The sequence below is a fragment of the Vulpes vulpes genome, chromosome 6 (assembly GCF_048418805.1).
Source record: "Vulpes vulpes isolate BD-2025 chromosome 6, VulVul3, whole genome shotgun sequence".
In the NCBI taxonomy this organism is placed as follows: Eukaryota; Metazoa; Chordata; class Mammalia; order Carnivora; family Canidae; genus Vulpes; species Vulpes vulpes.
This window is the reverse complement of record NC_132785.1, coordinates 64,481,618-64,501,639: the sequence shown is the minus strand read 5'-3', so window position 1 is coordinate 64,501,639 and position 20,022 is coordinate 64,481,618. Positions and strand designations below refer to the sequence as shown.

Sequence of the window (20,022 nt, the reverse complement as noted above, 5' to 3'; positions counted from 1 at the left end):
GACTCTGGGTAATTTTCTCACCAGGCTGTTCTGCACATGCGAATCCAGACAAGCATGTATATCTTTACGTCCATCCCTTCTTTGACTCTTGGGGGGTCGTGTCCACTTCAACCTTTTGTTTTCTACTCTGATTTCAGCCTCCCATCTGTTGCTGACTGGCTGATTCCTTTCTGGGTCTGCTCTCATCTGTGCCAGCCCTGGAGCTCCCCAAGACTCTGTTCTTACCCCTGGGGCTACTCTCTCCCTCCTTCCCAAGAAAAAACAAGTGCTGATGAGGCCAGGCCCAGGGAAGGCAGGCCGTGGCAGAGGAGCAGCCTCAGCCACCTCATACCACTGGCAGGCTCCCAAGTGTGACTGCGTCACGAGAATTTCTCTTCTTTTTCTCTGGGAGACTGTACATATGTACATATTAAAGGTTCTATTTAATCTGTACATATTAAAGGTTCTATTTAATATCCACAACTGATAGATTCCTGGGGCTCTGCAAAGGAGAGCGCAACAGGTAGACCTTATTTGGCCAACTTACCACCTGGTTTTCATCAACAGCCACTAGGCCTAAGATGGGGAAAGGGGAAATGGAAGGATTACACATCCATTTTGTGTCTCTGGATGAGTCACAGTACAGGGGTCAGGCTTTCACGGCCAACTTTGGCTCTTTGCTCTGGTCAGCCCCATTGACTACAGGCTTGAACGTGGTTTGTGAAGAATAAGGCTGGTGGTGGTTCTCTCTGTTCACTCCTTAGAGACCTGCTTCCCCCTTCACCACCTGGAGCTCTCTAGCCCAGGGAAATGGTAAGATTCCATTTGTAATCAGGCTAGAGACTGTCCTCAGTCGAGGAAGTAGAGAAAGCTATTTTGAAGCACGTAAAGCCAGCTGGATGAGGTCCTTGAGGTTGTACCTAAAAGGATATAACGAGAGACAGGAGACCAATAGAACTGAGACAAAAGGATTGGAAAAATCAGGGAGCAAAAGCATTTTCTTGTTTAGAAGGATTTAGAGAAAAAAAAAAGAAGAAGAAGAAGGATCTAGAGCCCAGAGCTGGCCTGGGGTCATCTGGAGCCCAAATATGAGGGGGCTCCAGAACAGGGATAAATCTCTGTTCTCTCCCTTCTGCCTCACAGCAAAGGAAGACCTAAGATAGCCTCTGCTGTGCCAATTCCTGGTGTAGACCCCTTGGAATATCCACACTTGGCCCTGGTTGTGAAGAACTGAGGTTTGACCCTGGAAACAAGCCAAGTGACACTGGGATGGATGAATTAGAGTTTGGAGAGTTGTCAGAGGCAGATTCCGTCCACCTACCCCTTAGAAAGGATCGCACTGCCCCATGTGAGGGGAGCCAGGCAGCTATCCAAGCAGAGAGACGTGGGTTAGGAGAAACATCTGCTGAAAGGTGCAGGTTAGGCTCGAATGCTAGAGTTAGAGCCAAGCAGGCTCTAACTGCAATTTTAGAGAGAACCCAGTGACCTCATTTGACCGAAGGAAGAAATAGAAACTGAGTGATAACAGCACTTTACCCAAGGTCATGCAACTGGAAAATGACTTTCCCACTTTTGAAGACTTAAGAAAGAGCTTATTTCCCCCTCTTCCCTCCCACACCAGCCCTCATCCTCATCACAGGGACTCCCACAAGTAAATTGTAAATTAGATCAGCTCTTCATTATGATAGATAATTAAGGAAAGTTTTAGTGGGAAAGCCAGGGAATTCAAGAGACAATAATGAAAACTTTTGGCTCTTACTAGTGCTTTTTTTTTTCTTGCTAATTTGAATTAGAAATAACCAAAGCACCTTTAAAAGCACATTAGGAGGGACACCTGGGTGGCTCAGTGGTTGAGCATCTGCCTTCGGATCAGGGCATGATCCTGGAGTCCTGGGATCAAGTCCTATATCAGGCTCCCTCCATGGAGCCTACTTCTCCCTCCACCTGTGTCTCTGCCTCTCTCTCTCTCTCTCTCTCTCTCATGAAAAAATAAAATCTTAAAAAAAAAAAGGCACATTACAACAAGCAAAGGAAAGACGGCTGCAGGAGAGTCCCTGCCCTTGAGGAGGTCACCGTCTAGCCAGGGAGACAAAACACACACATAAAATGCCTTGAGAAGATTACAAGCAACATGTCACCAAGTGCAAAGTAGTTGAGTGTTACAAACAAAAGACCTAATGCTGCAAGGTACAGATGACAGGGGGAGACTTTGTTGGACTTGGATTGTAGATCAGAAGGCAGCCTATAGACAAATCCTGCTGCTGGCAAATGCATTCTTTGGCCCACTGGGAGTTATTTTTTATAATATTAATTTGAATCCTCATTAAGGAGGAGTAAATACCAGCTAACAAATGTAGAAAGAAATGATAGAGTTGGACAAACAGCATTTTATGAACTTGAATAAAATTATTGATTCTGGTAAAGTGTATTAATTGGAGTTAAAATGATAAGTGAAATGGTTTGCAGACAAGTGGACATTAACATAGTGCCAAGTAACCCATCAGTTTATGGTCTTGGCCTCACTAACCAGTCGACCAGTTCTGGTGTGAGGCAAATATATAATCCAACCTAGTGTGTAGTCTAGCTGTGCCCCACTTGTTTACAGGTTACAGTGCCTGTAGCTTACAGTTTACAGGCGGTGCTGGGAATAGAGAAAGTAACGGATGCTAGGAGGAAGCAACTAGACAAAGCTAGGAGGGGAGGTGTTCTGCGGGGCAACTGGCCAACTCTCTTGAGTACGATTTTTTTTTCTTTTTTGTAAATTTAGTGTATGTGCTGCCAAAGTGAGCGCATCTTTTTTTTAAATTCAACTAACCAACGTATAGTCATCATTAGTTTCAGATGTAGAGTTCAATAATTCATCAGTTGCATATATTGCCCAGTCATCACAGCACATGCCCTCCTTTAATGCCCATCACCCAGTTACCCCCACCTCCCTACCCACCTCCCCCCCAGCAACCTTCAGTTTGTTTCCAAGTCAGTATGGTTTTTAAAAAATTCAGAACTGCTAGATTAGAGAGACTTAAGCTATCTGATAATGATACATGTGTGATCCTGGATTCCCTATTGGTTTAAGCAAATTCCTATAAAAGGTATTTGGAGTCAACTGGAAAATTTTTTATATGGACAGGAGATTAGTTGAAAATTTACTGAGATGGAAAGGTCAAAATCATTAATAAAATGCCAGTTATGAAACGAGTACAGAGTACTCATATTTTGTTTTCAAAATGTCTATGTATGTATGAAAAGAAAAGATTTGGAAGGGTATGCATTAAGGTGTTAGCAATGGTGATCTCTGAGTGGGAGAGTATGTTTTGTTATTGTTGGCCTACATTTTCTACTTTTATACAATACACGTGTACTGCCTCAATAGTAATAATAAGCTGTTACAAATAAAATAACTGGTTGTCAACATTTACAGTTCAGGAGATTTCACGTAAAAATCTGGACATTGTACATGAAGAACAGAGTTTCTAAAGTTTTTTGAATCATCAGAAGATCTGTCACCCTGGCCTTACAGTCTCACAAGGCAGCAGCTAGTTGGAACCAAGTGATGGCTGCTCCTTTATTGGGTATATTCTCTTCTTTCATTCGTCACAGTCCTTACCACCCTTTGTGCTTCACACACTGCTTACCTGCCTGCACGTAGACTTTTGATGATTTGGATGATCCTGATGGGCTCCCCATCCATAGAGCCTCCCATTAATAATCATTTAAAGATATCTATAAATTAGTTTTGAAATGTTGCCCAGGAAAAGCATCCCTTCCAGAATGACCTATGCCTGGGTTTTTGTTTTGTTTTGTTGTTTTCTTAAGATTTATTTATTTGAGAGCAGCCCAGGTGGCTCAGCGGTTTAGCGCCGCCTTCAGCCCAGGGCATGATCCTGGAGTCCCGGGATCAAGTCCCACATGGGGCTCCCTGCATGGAGCCTGCTTCTCCCTCTGCCTGTGTCTCTGCCTCTCTCTCTCTCTCTCTCTCTCTCTCTCTCTCTCTCTGTGTGTGTGTGTGTGTCTCAGGAATGAATAAATAAAATCTTTAAAAAAAAGATTTATTTATTTGAGAGAGAGAGAGAGCATGACCAGCGGGAGGAGCAGAGGAAGAAGGAAAGGGAGAATCTTAAGCAGACTCCCTGCTGAGTGCAGAACCCCACTCAGGGGTTTAATTGACTGAGTCATCCAGGCATCCCTATGCCTGGAGTTTTCATATGGCAACCCAGTTATGGGAAACCCAGATGTAATATTTAATCTACTTAGCTACCATGGTTGTATACTGTAAATTAGTTTAGCAAAATTTCTGTTGGTAAATGGAGTTTAGAAAGTATACTAAATTGGGGATCCCTGGGTGGCGCAGCGGTTTGGCGCCTGCCTTTGGCCCAGGGCGCAATCCTGGAGACCGGGATCGAATCCCATGTCGGGCTCCCGGTGCATGGAGCCTGCTTCTCCCTCTGCCTGTGTCTCTGCCCCTCTCTCTCTCTCTCTCTCTGTATGACTACATAAATAAATAATAAAAAAATAAAAAATAAATCATTAAAAAAAAAAAAGAAAGTATACTAAATTGCTAACTTCCTCAAGGTTTTGCTCTTTTTTTTCCTTTTTTTTTTTTTTTTTTTTTTTTTTTTTTGCCATAACACCTTAATCTTAGGAGGCATTTCAAAATTTGCAATGTATGTTCTTCCCAAGCGTGAAACTCCAAATGCCCTTTGGTTGGCCTGTTTCTCCCACTGGTTCCGATACAGTTTTTAAAGGAGAAAATCTCTTTCATATGCAACTCAATATAAGACAGTGTCATCATCAGTTTAAAATCCAGAGAAATACTTTCATCAGCCAGGCACATGTTTTCTCATTATAGTAGCACACTCAATCCTTATAACAAGAATTGCACACCATGTCTAGCTTTTCAAAATGATACTAGTCTTCTTCTTCTGAATCAATTTCCTTTACTGTCTCATATTCCTTTGGTAAAAATTGTTTCAATCTGTCCCATTTTTTTTTGAGCCAATTTCTCAGCTTTTCTTTGAGAACCAAAATGTCCTATCAGGTCTTATTTATATACTAGTTCACAATGTGTCTCAAAGTAAAAACAGGCTCATTTCAGTTTGTATAACAAAAGTTTCCATGAATAGACAGGCAACCCTTGAAGCCACAAGGGGGCTGGGTTTGAAATCCCCTTGGTATGGTTAAACAATTGAAAAATGGCACATTATGAACATTTGTTCTATAATTTTCATTTGATGCCATAGGTTGATTACATATTTTCTTTATCCACTTGTTTCCTCCTTAAATCATATACTTACAATGGGCATGGAATTTCCTAGCTTAATCATCAATAGTTGTGTCTCTGAATACCTTCATTTTCCAGTGAACACCTTTGAAAATAATTCTAAAACCTCTTGACTGCCTGTAAATTTTATTCCTGAAACTCATTCCTGGGTCCCTAATACAAGTACATTCTTGCTACTTGTCTTTGGATTCTTTCTTTTTTTTTTTTTTTTTAAATTTCTATTTATTTATGATAGTCACACAGAGAGAGAGAGGGGGGCAGAGACATAGGCAGAGGGAGAAGCAGGCTCCATACACCGGGAGCCTGACGTGGGATTCGATCCCGGGTCTCCAGGATCGCGCCCTGGGCCAAAGGCAGGCGCCAAACCGCTGCGCCACCCAGGGATCCCCATGTCTTTGGATTCTTTCAAAGTGGTATGGCTCTTTTTTTTTTTTTTTTAATTTCCTAAACAATTGCTCAGTAAAGTGATTCCATAGTCCAATGGCTCTTTTAACATCCTGGCTTTGAAACTGGTTATTTAATCCTAAATTTTCCATGTAAAGCCATATTCTACTCAAATGTTTTCATTAGTTTGATATATAGATATGTACTAAATACTCACCTGAAATTTCTATCTTTGTAGCACCATTTTGTTTCCAAGCTAGAGTGTGGGAGGCAGAGTCTTTGCAGGTTTCTCAGCAAATCTCCATCTCCATTCTTCTCTGTAATTCTCAACAATGCAGCAAGGGAATGTCCAAGTCTGAAAGGTTAAGTAAACTTTTTCTCAGGCTCCCATTTACATTTATCATCAAGTTAAAAACATACACATTAATATTTCTTTTTTTCACATTAATATTTCTTTAATATTTGATCAAGAGCAATGTCTTCAAGAAAGTAGAGCTAGATTGTGGGCAGGAGTTATGCCTAATTTATCTTTCTGCACCCTCCCCGCCAAATCCCTGTAGGAATCTAGCTCAGGAATACTTTTGAGCATGCTCTTGGCTTTATCATTAAAGAACATTTAAGAAGTGAGTGATTGTATTTTGCATATGGCATAGCAGAATGTGAGGTGAACAACACTGATGAAGAGACAGGCCCATAAAGGTCAAGCATTTCACAGAACAAACAAAACTATATAAGGAATTAGCATTGTCGGGGTGGCCAAAATTCATTCCTGCAACAAATAAGTGCCTCTGTATCCTAACCACTGAGATAGGTACGTTAGGGTTATGGAAGAAATACTTCCTTTAACTACAAATCCAAACAAGTGAAGCTTTTAAAGGGGATTCTGTACTACTTCTCAGCAATAAAAAGACATGAACTTAAATGGATTATTGATACTAGCAACAACATGTATGAATTGCAAAATTATGCTGAGTGACATAAGCCAGACAAAAAAAGAGTACATCTTTATTTGATTCCATTTATTTATTTATTTTTTAAAGATTTTATTTATTTATTCATGAGAGACACAGAGAGAGAGGCAGAGACACAGGCAGAGGGAGAAGCAGGCCCCATACAGGGAGCCCGATGTGGGACTCGATCCCAGGTCTCCAGGATCCTTGTACGTATTAGGTATGTGAAAATACCTAAATAAAACTTTGTGTGTTTTGTTAGTTTTTCTTTTAGTAATAATCTCTGCACCCAATGTGGGGCTTGAACTCACAACCCTGAGATCAAGAATCCCATGTTCTTTCTGACTGAGCCAGCCAGGTACCCCTGTGTGCACATTTTTTTTTTAATCTGGGAGAGAAAAAAAAAAAAAAAGAAGGGGTGAGAGGGAGAAAGAAAGAAAGAAAGAAAGAAAGAAAGAAAGAAAGAGAACAAATTCTAGGGCTTCTCTTGCAAATCCTACTTGTTCAAGGACACGAGATGATGTGTGATTATAAGATCTTTTTCAGTACTTTGCTGCAGTTTTTATTGCCAAGAGTCTATAGGCTCAATGTTCTAGTCTTATGTAGAACTGTCCTATCCTTCACTTCAGCGAGTCCGATCTCTTGAACTCAGAAGGCATCTTGGACTCTGTCTCTGCCTCTGCTTGCTGGGATGTTTCCTCCATTCTAAAGAATCCAAATTTTTTCTCCTTTTAGACCCAGTTAAGATAATATTGATTTCCTAGTCTTTCCTATCCATTCCTGCAGAAAAGTTTTTTTTTTTTTTTAAGATTTTATTTTATTTATTCATGATAGACACAGAGAGTGAGAGAGAGGCAGAGACACAGGCAGAGAGAGAAGCAGGCCCCATGCACGGAGCCCGGAGCAGGACTTGATCCAGGGTCCCCAGGATCACGCCCCAGGCTGCAGGCGGTGCTAAACCGCTGCGCCACCAGGGCTGCCCAAGAAAAGGTTCTATTCCTTCTTTTAAGTTTCTCAAATATTTATAATCTAAACTGCTCTTTTGACACGTTTTTGCTGCCTTGTATTGTTTTTCGTGTGCATGTCTTCTCAAGTAGATCATGGACTTCCTCAGGGCAGGGACTGGGTCATATTTTTCTTTGAGTCTCCCAAGGCACTTAATACGTGCTCAGTAAGTGTCAATTTTAAAATACCTCACTTTGATAGTCTTTCCAAAGCACTCTCAGCCATTATCTCATTTGATCATTACATCAACACTATGAGATCCGAGGAGCTAGATGCTTAACCTCTGAGCCACCCAGGAGTCCCAGGAGGAGCTAGAAATATGTTATTTCTTCCTTCTGACAAATAAGGAACCTGAATCCCAAGGTCACCGATAGAGAGAAAGAGAGAGAGAGAGAGAGAGAGAGAGAGAGAAATGGAACAGATAATTGCATATGAAAGTTTGATCCAGTTCAAGGCTTCCCATGGCTCTCCCTCCCCCACCCTACCTGAAGACAGGCCCCTGCACCCTTCACCTCCTCATTCCCCAAGTCCTTTAGAGCTGCTTAGCCAAGGCTCCTATAGTACCATATTATAAAACTTGACAAATATGAGACACAAAATTTCAGTCGATTTGTGACCAGCTCTGAGTCACTAAAGCAGGCTGACTATTTTGTTCCAAAAATCGTTTGTTAGGGACATTATGTCTGATATTAAATGATGCTGCACCACAGAGCTGAGGAAGCATAAATGATTTTTAAAAGCCGTAGAAAATGACAGCACTTTAATATTAAGCATGAAAGGTGGCAGCTGACAAGATGACCAGGGAAATAAAATTTCTGCACTGGATCGCACTATTCCTCTATGTGTTGCTAGTAGAACTCTGTAGTTAGTACTAAAGGAAAAAATGAAACTATCACCCTGCCTGCCTAACCAAGATTGCAGTCTATCAGCTTCTCTGATGCAAGAGATTTGAGAAACTTGGTGTAATTTATTCAGTATCAAATATTATTTTTCAAATAATTCACTTAATAATTACATTCCAGTCATCTTTGAAAAGAGGGTGGAAGTGGTGTCAGAGGTACCTGTCCCCCTCCTCCCATCCAACCTCCTGTTGAGATCCCTCATTGGCTGAAAGCGGTCGGAGAATACAGGAGCCCTGAAGTACTTACAGGTCTACATACTGTGTCAAAAACCAGAATGTGCATCTGGGGGGCAAATGGAAGACATCTAGCTCATTGGCCTAGAGATGCACAAGTGACCCAGACTGGCCAATGAGACATATGGGAAAGTCTGCTGGGTACTTTGGGAAAGATTTTCTTCCCGGAGTGTTACAGAAAGAAGGTTCCTCCCCTTCCTTCCCAATTGGGTTGCTGTTGAGTTGGATGTACTTCTTGGATTTCTGCAGCTACCTTGTGACCATGAGGGAAATGCAAAAAGAACTGCAAAAAACCTTGACCACAGAGCTACTAAAAGCCTTTGGGACCTCCAGTTCCAGACTTATTAAGCAAACAATGAATGCCCCTATAGTTCATTTTTTTTAAAGATTTTATTTATGTATTCATGAGAGACAGAGAGAGAGAGAGGCAGAGACATTGGCAGAGGGAGAAGCAGGCTCCATGCAGGGAGCCCGATGCAGGACTTGATGGGGGACTTGATGGGGGAGGAGGATCACACACTGAGCCCAAGGCCGATGCTCAACCTGCTCAACCGCTGAGCAACCCAGGTGTCCCTAAAAGCCCCTATAGTTTAAAGTGGAGGCAGGGAGGTAAGGAGGAAGAGAGAGAGAGCATGAGTGAGAGAGCTTGAATAAGGAAGTGTGAGCGAGCAAGCTGAATGAAGGATGACAGATAATGGAGAGGTCAGAGGAGCCTGGGGGAGGACATTAGAGAAGAAGCTGACCCAGGGGTCTGCATCAGACTGAGGAGACTGGCCGGCTCAGTGTGGGACGCGGGTCTGGGAAGGTTCAGAGGGCCGCTCCGTCGGGTTTAGACCATGAGCTGCGACTTTGAACAAGGTATTTCTTTGCGCCTTAGTTTTCCCCTCTGTAAAACGGGTATGATAGCGACCCCCTCGTAGGACACTGTACGAAGAGCCGACACGAGGATGAAATGAGGAATGGCAAGGAAACTCTTGCTTGATGCAGTTCCTGACTCACTGCAGGCCTTCAATAAACAATTATCGTTTTCTCAACCTTTGCCCTCTACAAGGGGCAGGTACTCGGAAAAAGCGGCCAAAGAGGCCTTCTCAGCCCGGATCCAGAAGCCCAGAAGCCGGGCTCACCGGCCGTGGAGGACCAGGGCCGCGCGCTCGGCGAGGGGCGGGGCCTGCCGTTCCCGCCTCGAGCGTGGCCCGCCCCTGACAGGCCCCGCCCCCGACAGGCCCCGCCCCGACAGGCCCCGCCCCTGGCTCCCACGAGTCCTCGCGTGTTTCTGCCTTTTCCCCGCCCTCCCCCGCCCTTCCCGCGCGGTCCTCCGGGCCTGTCTTCCCCCCGCCCCAGCGCTGGGCCCGAGTGAGAGGTTCCGGGGCCCGAGCGCGGGCAGGGGCCGGTGTCGACGCTGCCGGCCAGTTCGGCCGGCTCCGCACTGTCTCGGGAGCTTCGGCTGCCCCGTGGTGTGCAGGTTTGCCTCGGAGGGTCGGCGGGCCGCGCTACGGGGAGGAGCAGTGCTGGGAGGGTCAGTCCGGTCGCCCCTGACCCCGGCCGCCGCGGCCGCCCGCGCCCTTGGGAATCCTTGGCTGCCCAGACGGAGGGGAAGTAGGCGCCGGAGAGCCCGCTCCGCATTTTGATTCATCTCGGGCCCTGTAAGGGTCACATCTTGTGAAAATACCTGTAAAATCAATTTAACGTTCAGTGCAGCGTGTAAAGACAGCTCTTAAGAATTTAAAAGACGCCTGAGTCAGAACATTTAAATGCTGGGGTCCCTGTAGCAGCGTTTTAACACGTCTGAGTGCAGAGGGTGGAGAATCGAGCCTGATTGCCGCCTTCGATCACGCCCTGTAACATTTTAAAAGGGTAAAGAAAGGCACCCCAAGAAAACCCAAGTGGCTGCACCCCTAGGGAGGGAAGAACAGCTGACCTTTGAAATTCGGGCTGGTCCTCATTTCTGTGTGCGACATTTGCCTGCCTGACGAATTTAGATCGACGATAAACAATTGTTAAGACGCTGGGCTTAACTAACTAGTGGCTTTTGTTGAGAAGCCGATTGTGTTATTAATCCTTGATATCTAAGCCAAGGCAGCATTCATTATCTCCGTTCTGCAGGTGGAAAAAAGTTTGGCACAAAAAAGCATTTCCCTTAAAACCACACCGAAGGAAACGCCGAGCTGCAAATTAAGTCTTAGCATTCCAACTCCCCATCTGGACCATGTTACAGAATAAATGAGTAGTTACTTTGATGCTACCCATAAAACGAGGGAGTAACCCAAATGTTCTGTGAACTTAAAGTGTTAAATCATAATAACCTTCCATGTCTTCTGCTTTGGGAAGCTCAGCTGCCTTTTGGAGTTTGATACCTTATGGAGAGGAGTGGGTGGAGCCAAAACAAAACAAAAAATAACGTCAAGGGAAAAATTTAGTCTCCAGAGTCCAAACTGTACCCATCTTTACTGCCCCTTTGTGTTGCTGTCATAGTTCTCAGTGTATTCCATGTTGTGGCAAAAACACCGGACTGCCACGTCCCAGCCTCAGCCACATTAACAAGGACACCGCGGCGTTGCTCTTTTGGCACTGACCTCCCATGTCAGTCTTCTTGGCATGTTCTTTCCTCCAGGTGCTTCTTACTGATGTTGTTATGTGAAAATCAGTTGTCGTTCAACTGAATGGTGTGTCATTCTTAAAGGATGATTCTAGAGTTAATGATCAAAAGCCACCAACAGATTTTAGATGAAAGGACAAGTTAAAGTAGCTCAAGAAACTATTGTGGAATTTGATAACTGAGCTATTTTGAGGAAAAAAGCAGACATTGACTCCCACCTCCCCTCACCTGCCCCCCCGCCCTTTTCCCAATTCACTCATAACTGGAAGGCAGCTCAGTTTTAACTTAGACATCATGTTGAGGGGAAGGGAGCATACTTCTGTTTAGTGAATTGGAAAATTTTCTTTCCAAAGGAGGCTCCTTTTTTGACAGCTTGGAACAAGTAGAAACATTTATGTGCTTAGAATGCAAATTGTTTTGCCACTTAGAAGTCTGCCCATAAAACTTGTACAAGAGCTTGGGATCCAGGGTGTGTGATAGAGTCTCTCCTTGTAAGAGGTATCCCTGTGGTTCCTCCCCAGGTTGTAGACAACAGAAACTTGAACCCAAAGTAATTTTCTTGGAGCAGCCACCCAATTTATTCACTTTTTGTTTCACTCAGATGGCATCTGGGGATTTCTGCTTACCGGGAGAGGGGATGGAAGTACTCCAACAAGGTAAGGGCTACCATTTGAAGGAAGTTTGATGACTTGCCCAGAGAGGTCTGATCCAGGCTCTTGCTTTCTATAATAAAAAGGATTTATAAAGTTCACCAGTATGGTTTCTCATATAAAAGCCGAAGTTCCTGGGGGAACTAGGATACATGCAAGATTCTTGAACAATCTTGTATTAGAAAACAGATTATATTGGCTCCTGTTAAGTATCATCTGTGCAGTAGACTGAAGACTCTGGTTGTTTCCATGCTGTATCAGCAGGCATAACCTGAAGAGAAGGGTGGACAGCACACTCTGTGAGGGCTTTCTTCTTACCTGGGTCTTGAATATTCTCATATTTTGTACTTCAAAATCTCAGGTCCTTCTGTAGCTTGAATTCATTCCCTATCCCAAACCCTTTATATATCTTGAATCCTTCAAGATCTCGAATCTTCTATATTTTGACCTTCAATGCCTGAGGGGGAGGAAAAAAGAGATTTCTTATTTTCTAAAAGGACTTTCTGATGGTCCAAAGAATGAAAATTTGATTGTTTGGTAAGTAGGAGTAAAACAGAAGACCCCAGCAGAAAGTGTGTGGGAAAAGAGATGAAAAGACAGGCACTTGAGCCGATGGAATAACCAGAGGATCCCAGCTTCTTGTACTTTTTCTCATTCTTGTGCTGCTCTGAATCCACATGGGTTATTTACCTCTGTTTACAATAAGATTATTTTAAATATTTTATTTATTTATTCATGAGAGACAGAGAGGTAGAGACACAGGCAGAGGGAGAAGCAGATTCCCTGCAGGGAGCCCAATGCAGGACTGGATCCCAGGACCCCAGGATCATGACCTGAGCCAAAGTCAGACAGATGCTCAACCACTGAGCCACGCAGATGTCCTACAATAAGAATTTAGTTCAGTTTTTCACTTACTCCTAAGAATATACCTTCTTGCAGTCTTGCTTATGTAACTAGAGATCCCATCCAAAGTTGGAACTTAACCTGTGTTTTTTTTTCCCCCCTTTCTCAAGAATTTTAGTTACTGTGTGTGATATGTGAATGAGCCATTTGGAGTACTATGGTGATCCCTACCAAAAGGTTTCTTATTCATGATTCTATGTGTAATACTTTCCAACTCTACTTCCATTTTCTAATCTCTTAGTTTCATTAGAGACTCATTCCCTAATTCTTGATTAGTATCTTATCTTTGTGTATATATATATATATAAATGCTTATTACCTTGAGTATTGCCTCTAGTTTATTTTCAGGTTTTTTAAAACATTTCATTGGATATAGAAAACTTCCCTACCAAAAACCTAGGGTTTTTTTGGAAGTGAGTATTAAGCTAAGAGTGATTCTCAATTATATATGATACCTTCTTTGCTTTTTTTTTTTTTTTTCCTTTTGGGGGGCATCCCATTAAGTATGTAGCAAACAGCTTCCTCCTTGTAACCTGAGTGAAGAGGATCTGTTACAGAACCCATACTTCAGCAAACTGCTGCTGGGTCTCTTACAACACATGGATGAGAGTGGCTTAAGCCTTACCCTGGCAAAGGAGCAGGCTCAGGTAAGAGCCTTGGGAGGAGGGATGATAAGAAGAAGGAAAAATCTTCCAAGAGAGAGAAAGAGGTTCCTACCTGGGATTTTTTTGGTTTTCTAGGCATGGAAGGAAGTTCGACTGCATAAGACAACATGGCTGAGGTCTGAGATTTTACAGAGAGTCATTCAAGAGCTGCTTGTGGACTATTATGTGAAGACACAAGACACAAATTTAACTTCTGATGACAAGAAGGTGAAGCAGGAGAGAGGCAGTAGCAGTTGGTTACTAGCTGCAGGAATGACCAAACTGTGGCTTCACCTGATTGTATGCTCTGGGGGGAAAGAGGAGGTTCAAGTTAATGTTATCAAAGAAGAAATGGACTGGGGCGCCTGGCTGGCTTGGTGGGTGGAGCATATGATGCTTGATCTCAGGGTTGTGAGTTTGAGCCCCATATTGGGTGTAGAGATTGCTTAAAAATAAAATCTTTAAAAAAGAAGAAGAAATGGACTGTAGTTACGGGGAAGAGTTGGGTGTGTTGTCAGAGTTTTGAAAAGATTGACAGGAGAAGGCACTGGCAGCTGAAAGGGATAACATGTTTGAGGACCTTGAAAATGTGTGAAGAACTGGTTTATGAGGATGGAGATGGTGGAGTGGGAGAAGTTGAATAGTAACCCCCTTTTGTCTTTTATTCTCAGTTTCATGAGACACTTGAACAGCGGCTACTCGTGACTGAACTGACACGACTATTAGGTGCCAGCCAGGAGAAGGAAATGCCTCCACTGCTGGGGCTGGAGAAGACGGATCTTCTGGAACTCATGCCCCCCTCAGAGGTTGGGGATGGGCAGATATTGGGACCAAAGAAGTAAAATGGCTTAATTTCTCCCATATATTTAAACTTTTTTTTTTCCTTTTTTACACTTTTTTTTTTTTTTTTATGATAGTCATACAGAGAGAGAGAGAGAGGCAGAGACACAGGCAGAGGGAGAAGCAGGCTCCATGCACCGGGAGCCCGACGTGGGATTTGATTCCGGGTCTCCAGGATCGCGCCCTGGGCCAAAGGCAGGCGCCAAACCGCTGCGCCACCCAGGGATCCCACACTTTATTATTTTTGTAAAAATGATCTACATTCATGGGGGCCAAACTCAAATAAATTAGAAAAATGTTACACACGAGAAAGTAAAAGCTGAAATACTAGTCTAGAAATAAATACAGTATATTATATATAGCTCAACATAAATGGTATTACAGCATCCATGCTTGTAAAGTGAATATAGTCTGTTTTCACTTAATATATTTTGGGTTTTGTGATGCCTGGGTGGCTCAGTGGTTGAGTGTCTTCCTTTGGCCCAGGGTGTGATTCTGGGATCGAGTCCGTGTTGGGCTCCCTGTGGGGAACCTGCTTCTCCCTCTGCCTGTGCCCCTGCCTCTCTCTCTCTCTCTCTCTCAGTCTGTGTCTCTCATGAATAGACAAATCTTTTTTTTTTTTTTAAAGGAACATGCTGGTTCATATGTGTGTTTGCCTTTGTAGGATTATTTTCCCAATTACTGGTTCTCAAAGTAGGATCACTGGTCAGAGGCTATATACATAAACATATTGGTACATATTGCCAGTTCCCTACCTTTTCTTTTTTTCTTTCTTTGTTGTTGTTGTTGTTGTTCTTCTTCTTTTTTTCTTTAAGATTTTATTTATGTATTCATGAGAGACACAGGAAGAGAGGCAGTAGTAGAGTAGGAACAGGATGCAGAGTACCCCACCGGTTTCCTACCGTTTCATCAACGTGGGATTTTTTTTTTTTTTTTTTTTTTTTAGAATTTTATTTCTTTGTGAGAGACATGGGGTGGGGAGAGAGAGAGAAAGGCAGACACAGGCAGAGGGAGAAGCAGGCTCCATGCAGGGAGCCCGATGTGGGACTCGATCCTGGGTCTCCAGGATCATACCCCGAGCTGAAGGCAGTGCTGAACCGCTGAGCCACCTGGGCTGCCCAACATGGGATCTTGACCATCATTTTATTCTTTGCGGATTTGATAGGCTAATAAAAATGAATCTTCTGGGGATGATTCATTTTTATGAATCATTTTAAACACTGAGCCACCACTGGGTGCATGGAGCCTGTTTCTCCCTCTGCCTGTCTCTGCCTCTCTTTGTCTCTCTCATGAATACATAAATAAAATCTTTAAAAAAAAAAAAAAATTGGGGCAGCCTGGGTGGCTCAGTAGTTTAGCGCCACCTTCGGCCCAGGGCCTGATCCTGGAGATACAGGATCAAGTCCCATGTCTGGCTCCCTGCGTGGGGCCTGCTTCTCCCTCTGCCTGTGCCTCTGCCTCTTTCTCTCTCTCTCTCTCTCTCTCTCTCTCTTTCCCTCTTTCTTTCTCTGTGTCTCTCATGAATAAATAGTCTTTAAAAAAAAAATCTTGGGATCTCTGGGTGGCACAGGGGTTTAGCGCCTGCCTTTGGCCCAGGGCGCGATCCTGGAGACCCGGGATCGAGTCCCACGTCGGGCTCCCGGTGCATGGAGCCTGCTTCTCCCTCTGCCTATGTCTCTGCCTCCTTCTCTCTCTCTCTGTGTGACTATCATAAATTAAAAAAAAAAAAAATCTTCCTGATGTCTCTTAGATGCATTTTCGCTGGTTGTCTTTGAGATTGTTATCATCCTGTACTCATTGGCTGGATTTTCCTAATTCTAAAGTCTATTTGGATCTCTCTTGCTGCTGTGGCTATAGGATTTTATGTGGATGAGATCTCGACTCCCACTGGAAGTGGAGGAACAGCTCAAGAAGAAATGTTTCACCCTGCTCTGCTATCATGACCCCAATTCAGGTGAGTGCTGGCACTCTTCTGTTCACAGCTGACCTTCAGGGTACCTGGTCTACTCTTCTGAGAATAATATATTGAATTTTAGATTTAGGACAGAAGCTAGGAAGCTTTGGAGATGCTTATTTCCTTGCTGGTAGAATACGAGCAAGGAATTATGTGAGAGACTCCTTTTATTCAGTAAGGTACCAGGTGTCCTCTTGCAGCAGGGAAGGTTGAGTTCATTCTTATTAGAATTGGAATGCAATGGGGAAGAAAGCTCAGGCTTTATCTTCACTTCTATGACTTAAGAATTAAGGGCCAAATCTGGAAATTTTTTCCCCAAAATCTGGAATTAAAGGTAAAAGTGAGGGGCATGTGGCTGTCTCAGTCTGAAGAGCATGTGACTCTTGATCTTGGGATCATGAGTTTGAGCCCCATGTGCGGTGTAGAGATTATTCAAATGAATAAGTAAAATTAAAAATTAAAAGTAAGAGTATAGAGAACTTTATGAGAACTGGATCATTTTAACAGGACATCAGAAAAAAACCTGAAGAGAATTCGTAGGGCTAGAAATCCGTTAGCGTGCTGATAAATGGCCTTAGAAGGGCAGTAGCAGTTGGGTTTTCCTGTCTAGTCCTCTGTCTCTTTGCCCAGATTCAGACAGTGAAACCTTGAAGGCAGCAAAGGTGTGGAAACTGGCAGAGGTCCTGGTGAGTGAGAAGCAGCAATGCCAGGATGCCAAGAGCCAGCAGAAGGAACAGATGGTGTTGCTTGAGAAGAAGAGTGCCACCTACTCCCAGGTTTGTCACAGCAGTGGGACAGCCTCCTCTTTTATCCTGGCCCCAGGGGCACTTTTGGGGAAGCCAGAGATTTCTGATCTGCATTCTTTTATGCTGACTTTTGTTTTTGCCCTCTTCCTGCCTCCTGGAGCTCAGGTGCTTTTGCGCTGCCTTGCCTTGCTGCAAAGGCTTCTTCAGGAGCACCGGCTTAAGACCCAGTCTGAGCTGGACCGTATCAATGCCCAGTACCTGGAGATCAAGTGCAGTGCCATGATCCTTAAGCTGAGGTGAGTTCTGTGACCCTTGTGGGTCTAGGAAACTGTCTCCCACACTACCCCCTCCAACTTTCACCCTCATCTCCCTTTCCTCTCTGTCATCCCTAACATTTTATGGGTATTCAGTTAATGCCACACAGCAGTATGAGCCTTTGGATAACCCAGAAATGTTCAACAATCTTTTTTTTTTTTTTTTTTTAAGATTTATTTAGTTTGAAAGAGAGAGAGCACACAGTGGGGAGGGACAGAGAGAGAGAGAGTCCCAAGTGGACTCTGCACTGAATGTGGAGCCTGATATGAGGCTCAATCCCACAACCCTGAGATCACAACTTAAGCCAAAACAAAAAGTTGGATGCTTAACTGATTGTGTCACCTAGGTGCCCCCGTTCAGCATTCTTGAATCTTATTTTATTTTATTTAAAAAATTTTTAAAAAGATATTCTTTACGGGGATCCCTGGGTGGCGCAGCGGTTTAGTGCCTGCCTTTGGCCCAGGGCGCGATCCTGGAGACCCGGGAACGAATCCCACGTCAGGCTCCTGGTGCATGGAGCCTGCTTCTCCCTCTGCCTATGTCTCTGCCTCTCTCTCTCTCTCTCTCTCTCTCTGTGACTATCATTAAATAAATAAATAAATAAATAAATAAGATATTTTTTAGGGACGCCAGGGTGGCTCGGTCAGTTGAGTGTCTGCCTTTGGCTTGGGTCATGATCCCAGGGTCCTGGGATTGAGCCCCATGTGGGGCTCTCTGCTCGCTGGGGAGCCTGCTTCTCGAACCTCTCCCTCTGCCTGCTGTTCCCCCTGCTTGTGTGCTCTGTGTATGTGTCAAATAGATAAAACAATTTTTTTTTAATAAAGATTTGGGACATCTGGGTGGCTCAGCCAGCAATTGAGCATCTGGCTTCGGCTCAGGGCATAATCCTGGAGTCCCGGGATCGAGTCCTGCATTAGGCTCCCTGCATGGAGCCTGCTTCTCCCTCTGCCTGTGTCTCTGCCTCTGTCTCTCATGAAAAAAATAAATAAAACCTTTAAAAAATAAATAAAGATTTTATTTATTTGAGAGAGAGCACAGGTGAGAGGGAAGAGGCAGAGGGAGAGAAGCAGACTCCCCACTGAGCAGGGAGCCCTATGTGGGGTTCAATCCCAGGACCCTAGGATCATGACCTGAGCTGAAGGCTGGCAGACACTTAACTGACTGAACCACTCAGGTGTCCCTTGAGTCTTATTTTAAAGCCTTCTGAAGTAAGTGCTTTCTTGTGAGATACATTCCTCAGGAATTCAGAGGTTGCTTATCCTGTCACTACTTAGCCCACTTCTTGACCATGGGCAGGTACTCTGCGTCCTGTTCCTAACTCTACTACTATCAAGACCCCTCAGCCTTTCTTTCTTCCCTCTGTCAGGATGGAGGAGCTAAAGATCTTGTCTGACACTTACACTGCTGAGAAAGTAGAAGTTCATCGTCTCATCAGGTGAGAACTCCCAAGGGCCTGGTCCAGCTACTCAGAACTGGTTCCACACTCTCCACACTCATTCATTTTAATGTGTTCTTATATACTTTCTGAGCAGCCAGATCCTTATATGGTATCTTGCTTTTCTTTTACCTTGTAACTTGCTTTTCTCTTGGGCATATAGGGACCGTTTGGAGGGGGCCATTCGCCTACAAGAGCAGGACATGGAGAAGTCCCAACAGGTTCTGAGCACCTATGAGGTCCTTGGGGAGGAGTTTGACAGGCTGGTAAAAGAGTACACTCAACTCAAGCAGGCAGCTGAGAACAAGCGCTGGGCCCTCCAGGAGTTTAACAAGGCCTGCCGCTGAGCACTGGCTGGGGCCTGTCCGGAGGCGGACGTCTGCACGGGCGCTGCCTCCCCACTTGCTGCTGAAAGGACCACCACCACCTGAGGCCTGCTTTCATTCCGAGAGTGTGGGGACACTTGCTTGAAACACTGCAGTGGGTCAGGCACTGTCCTGGTTTTTCTTCCTTGTTTACAGTGACTGAGTCTCTTCTGGGAAATGGAGCAGATGTATATAATTCTGTGTGTAGCTATTTGTCAGTGTCAGCCCTGCATTATATTTGATTATCTCCTGAATAAAGTGATGATGCTTCCTTTGGGCAAGGGTGAAAAAAGAACATCAAGATTAGGTGGGCTGGGAGGGAAACCAAGTGGATCTAGACAAACAGATGTATAATGCTTATGCTAAGAGTGGGAGGTAGGAGTGCCTGCCCACCTGGAGTCTTACAGGCTTCATTCTTGAAGAGCAGACATGGCTTAAGTCTGGGCTTGGTCTTGAAGAACTGTAATATCCAGAGGAGTGCTGGATGCCAAGGCGGGTAGGGGACTATCCTGTTGCTATGGCTCTCAGTGGAGCAGTTGTAATAAAGCAGCAGGGCATCCAGCTCTGTTACAGGAAAGGGCACAAGCCACTTGTGTTTGAGGTTCTCATTGGTGTTTCTCTAAAAGCAGAGATTGGGATGAGATTGCTCCGAGGAACCAAGTTTCACAGTCCACTTAGCTTAGAACAGAGCAGGGCCCTGCTGGCATCAGAGTTAGTCAATATTGCTTAGTTCTATACTTTTTTTTTTCCCCAACATTTTTAAAAATTTTATTTATTTATTCATGAGAGGCACAGAGAGGCAGAGAGAGGGGCACAGACACAGGCAGAGGAAGAAGCAGG

The 20,022-nt window shown here is 44.1% G+C and overlaps 1 protein-coding gene across 3 annotated transcripts; it reads left to right on the top strand.

The window, feature by feature from the left end:
* The first annotated feature begins 9,969 nt into the window (after positions 1-9,969).
* On the top strand, positions 9,970-19,463 carry HAUS4 (HAUS augmin like complex subunit 4). Of its 3 annotated transcripts, none has more exons than XM_026007512.2 (10): positions 9,970-10,196; positions 11,932-11,986; positions 13,388-13,530; positions 13,624-13,755; positions 14,199-14,333; positions 16,225-16,321; positions 16,952-17,097; positions 17,233-17,363; positions 18,749-18,817; positions 18,981-19,463. In XM_026007512.2, exons 2-10 carry the CDS (start codon positions 11,932-11,934, stop codon positions 19,162-19,164), a joined length of 1,092 nt encoding a protein of 363 aa, XP_025863297.2. In that variant the 5' UTR covers positions 9,970-10,196; the 3' UTR covers positions 19,165-19,463. The 3 variants fall into 3 exon arrangements, with proteins under 3 accessions (XP_025863297.2, XP_025863298.2, XP_072617301.1); XM_026007513.2 differs by having other exon boundaries at positions 10,005-10,377; XM_072761200.1 differs by having other exon boundaries at positions 10,033-10,196; positions 11,852-11,986.
* The last annotated feature ends 559 nt before the right edge of the window (positions 19,464-20,022 follow it).

Excerpts from the sequence above, each read along its gene's own strand:
- HAUS4 (XM_026007512.2), top strand. The coding sequence starts at position 11,932 with ATGGCATCTGGGGATTTCTGCTTACCGGGAGAGGGGATGGAAGTACTC. Across the intron at positions 13,531-13,623 it reads TGGCAAAGGAGCAGGCTCAG|GCATGGAAGGAAGTTCGACT; the intron begins GTAAGAGCCTTG and ends TTGGTTTTCTAG. Across the intron at positions 18,818-18,980 it reads GAAGTTCATCGTCTCATCAG|GGACCGTTTGGAGGGGGCCA; the intron begins GTGAGAACTCCC and ends TTGGGCATATAG.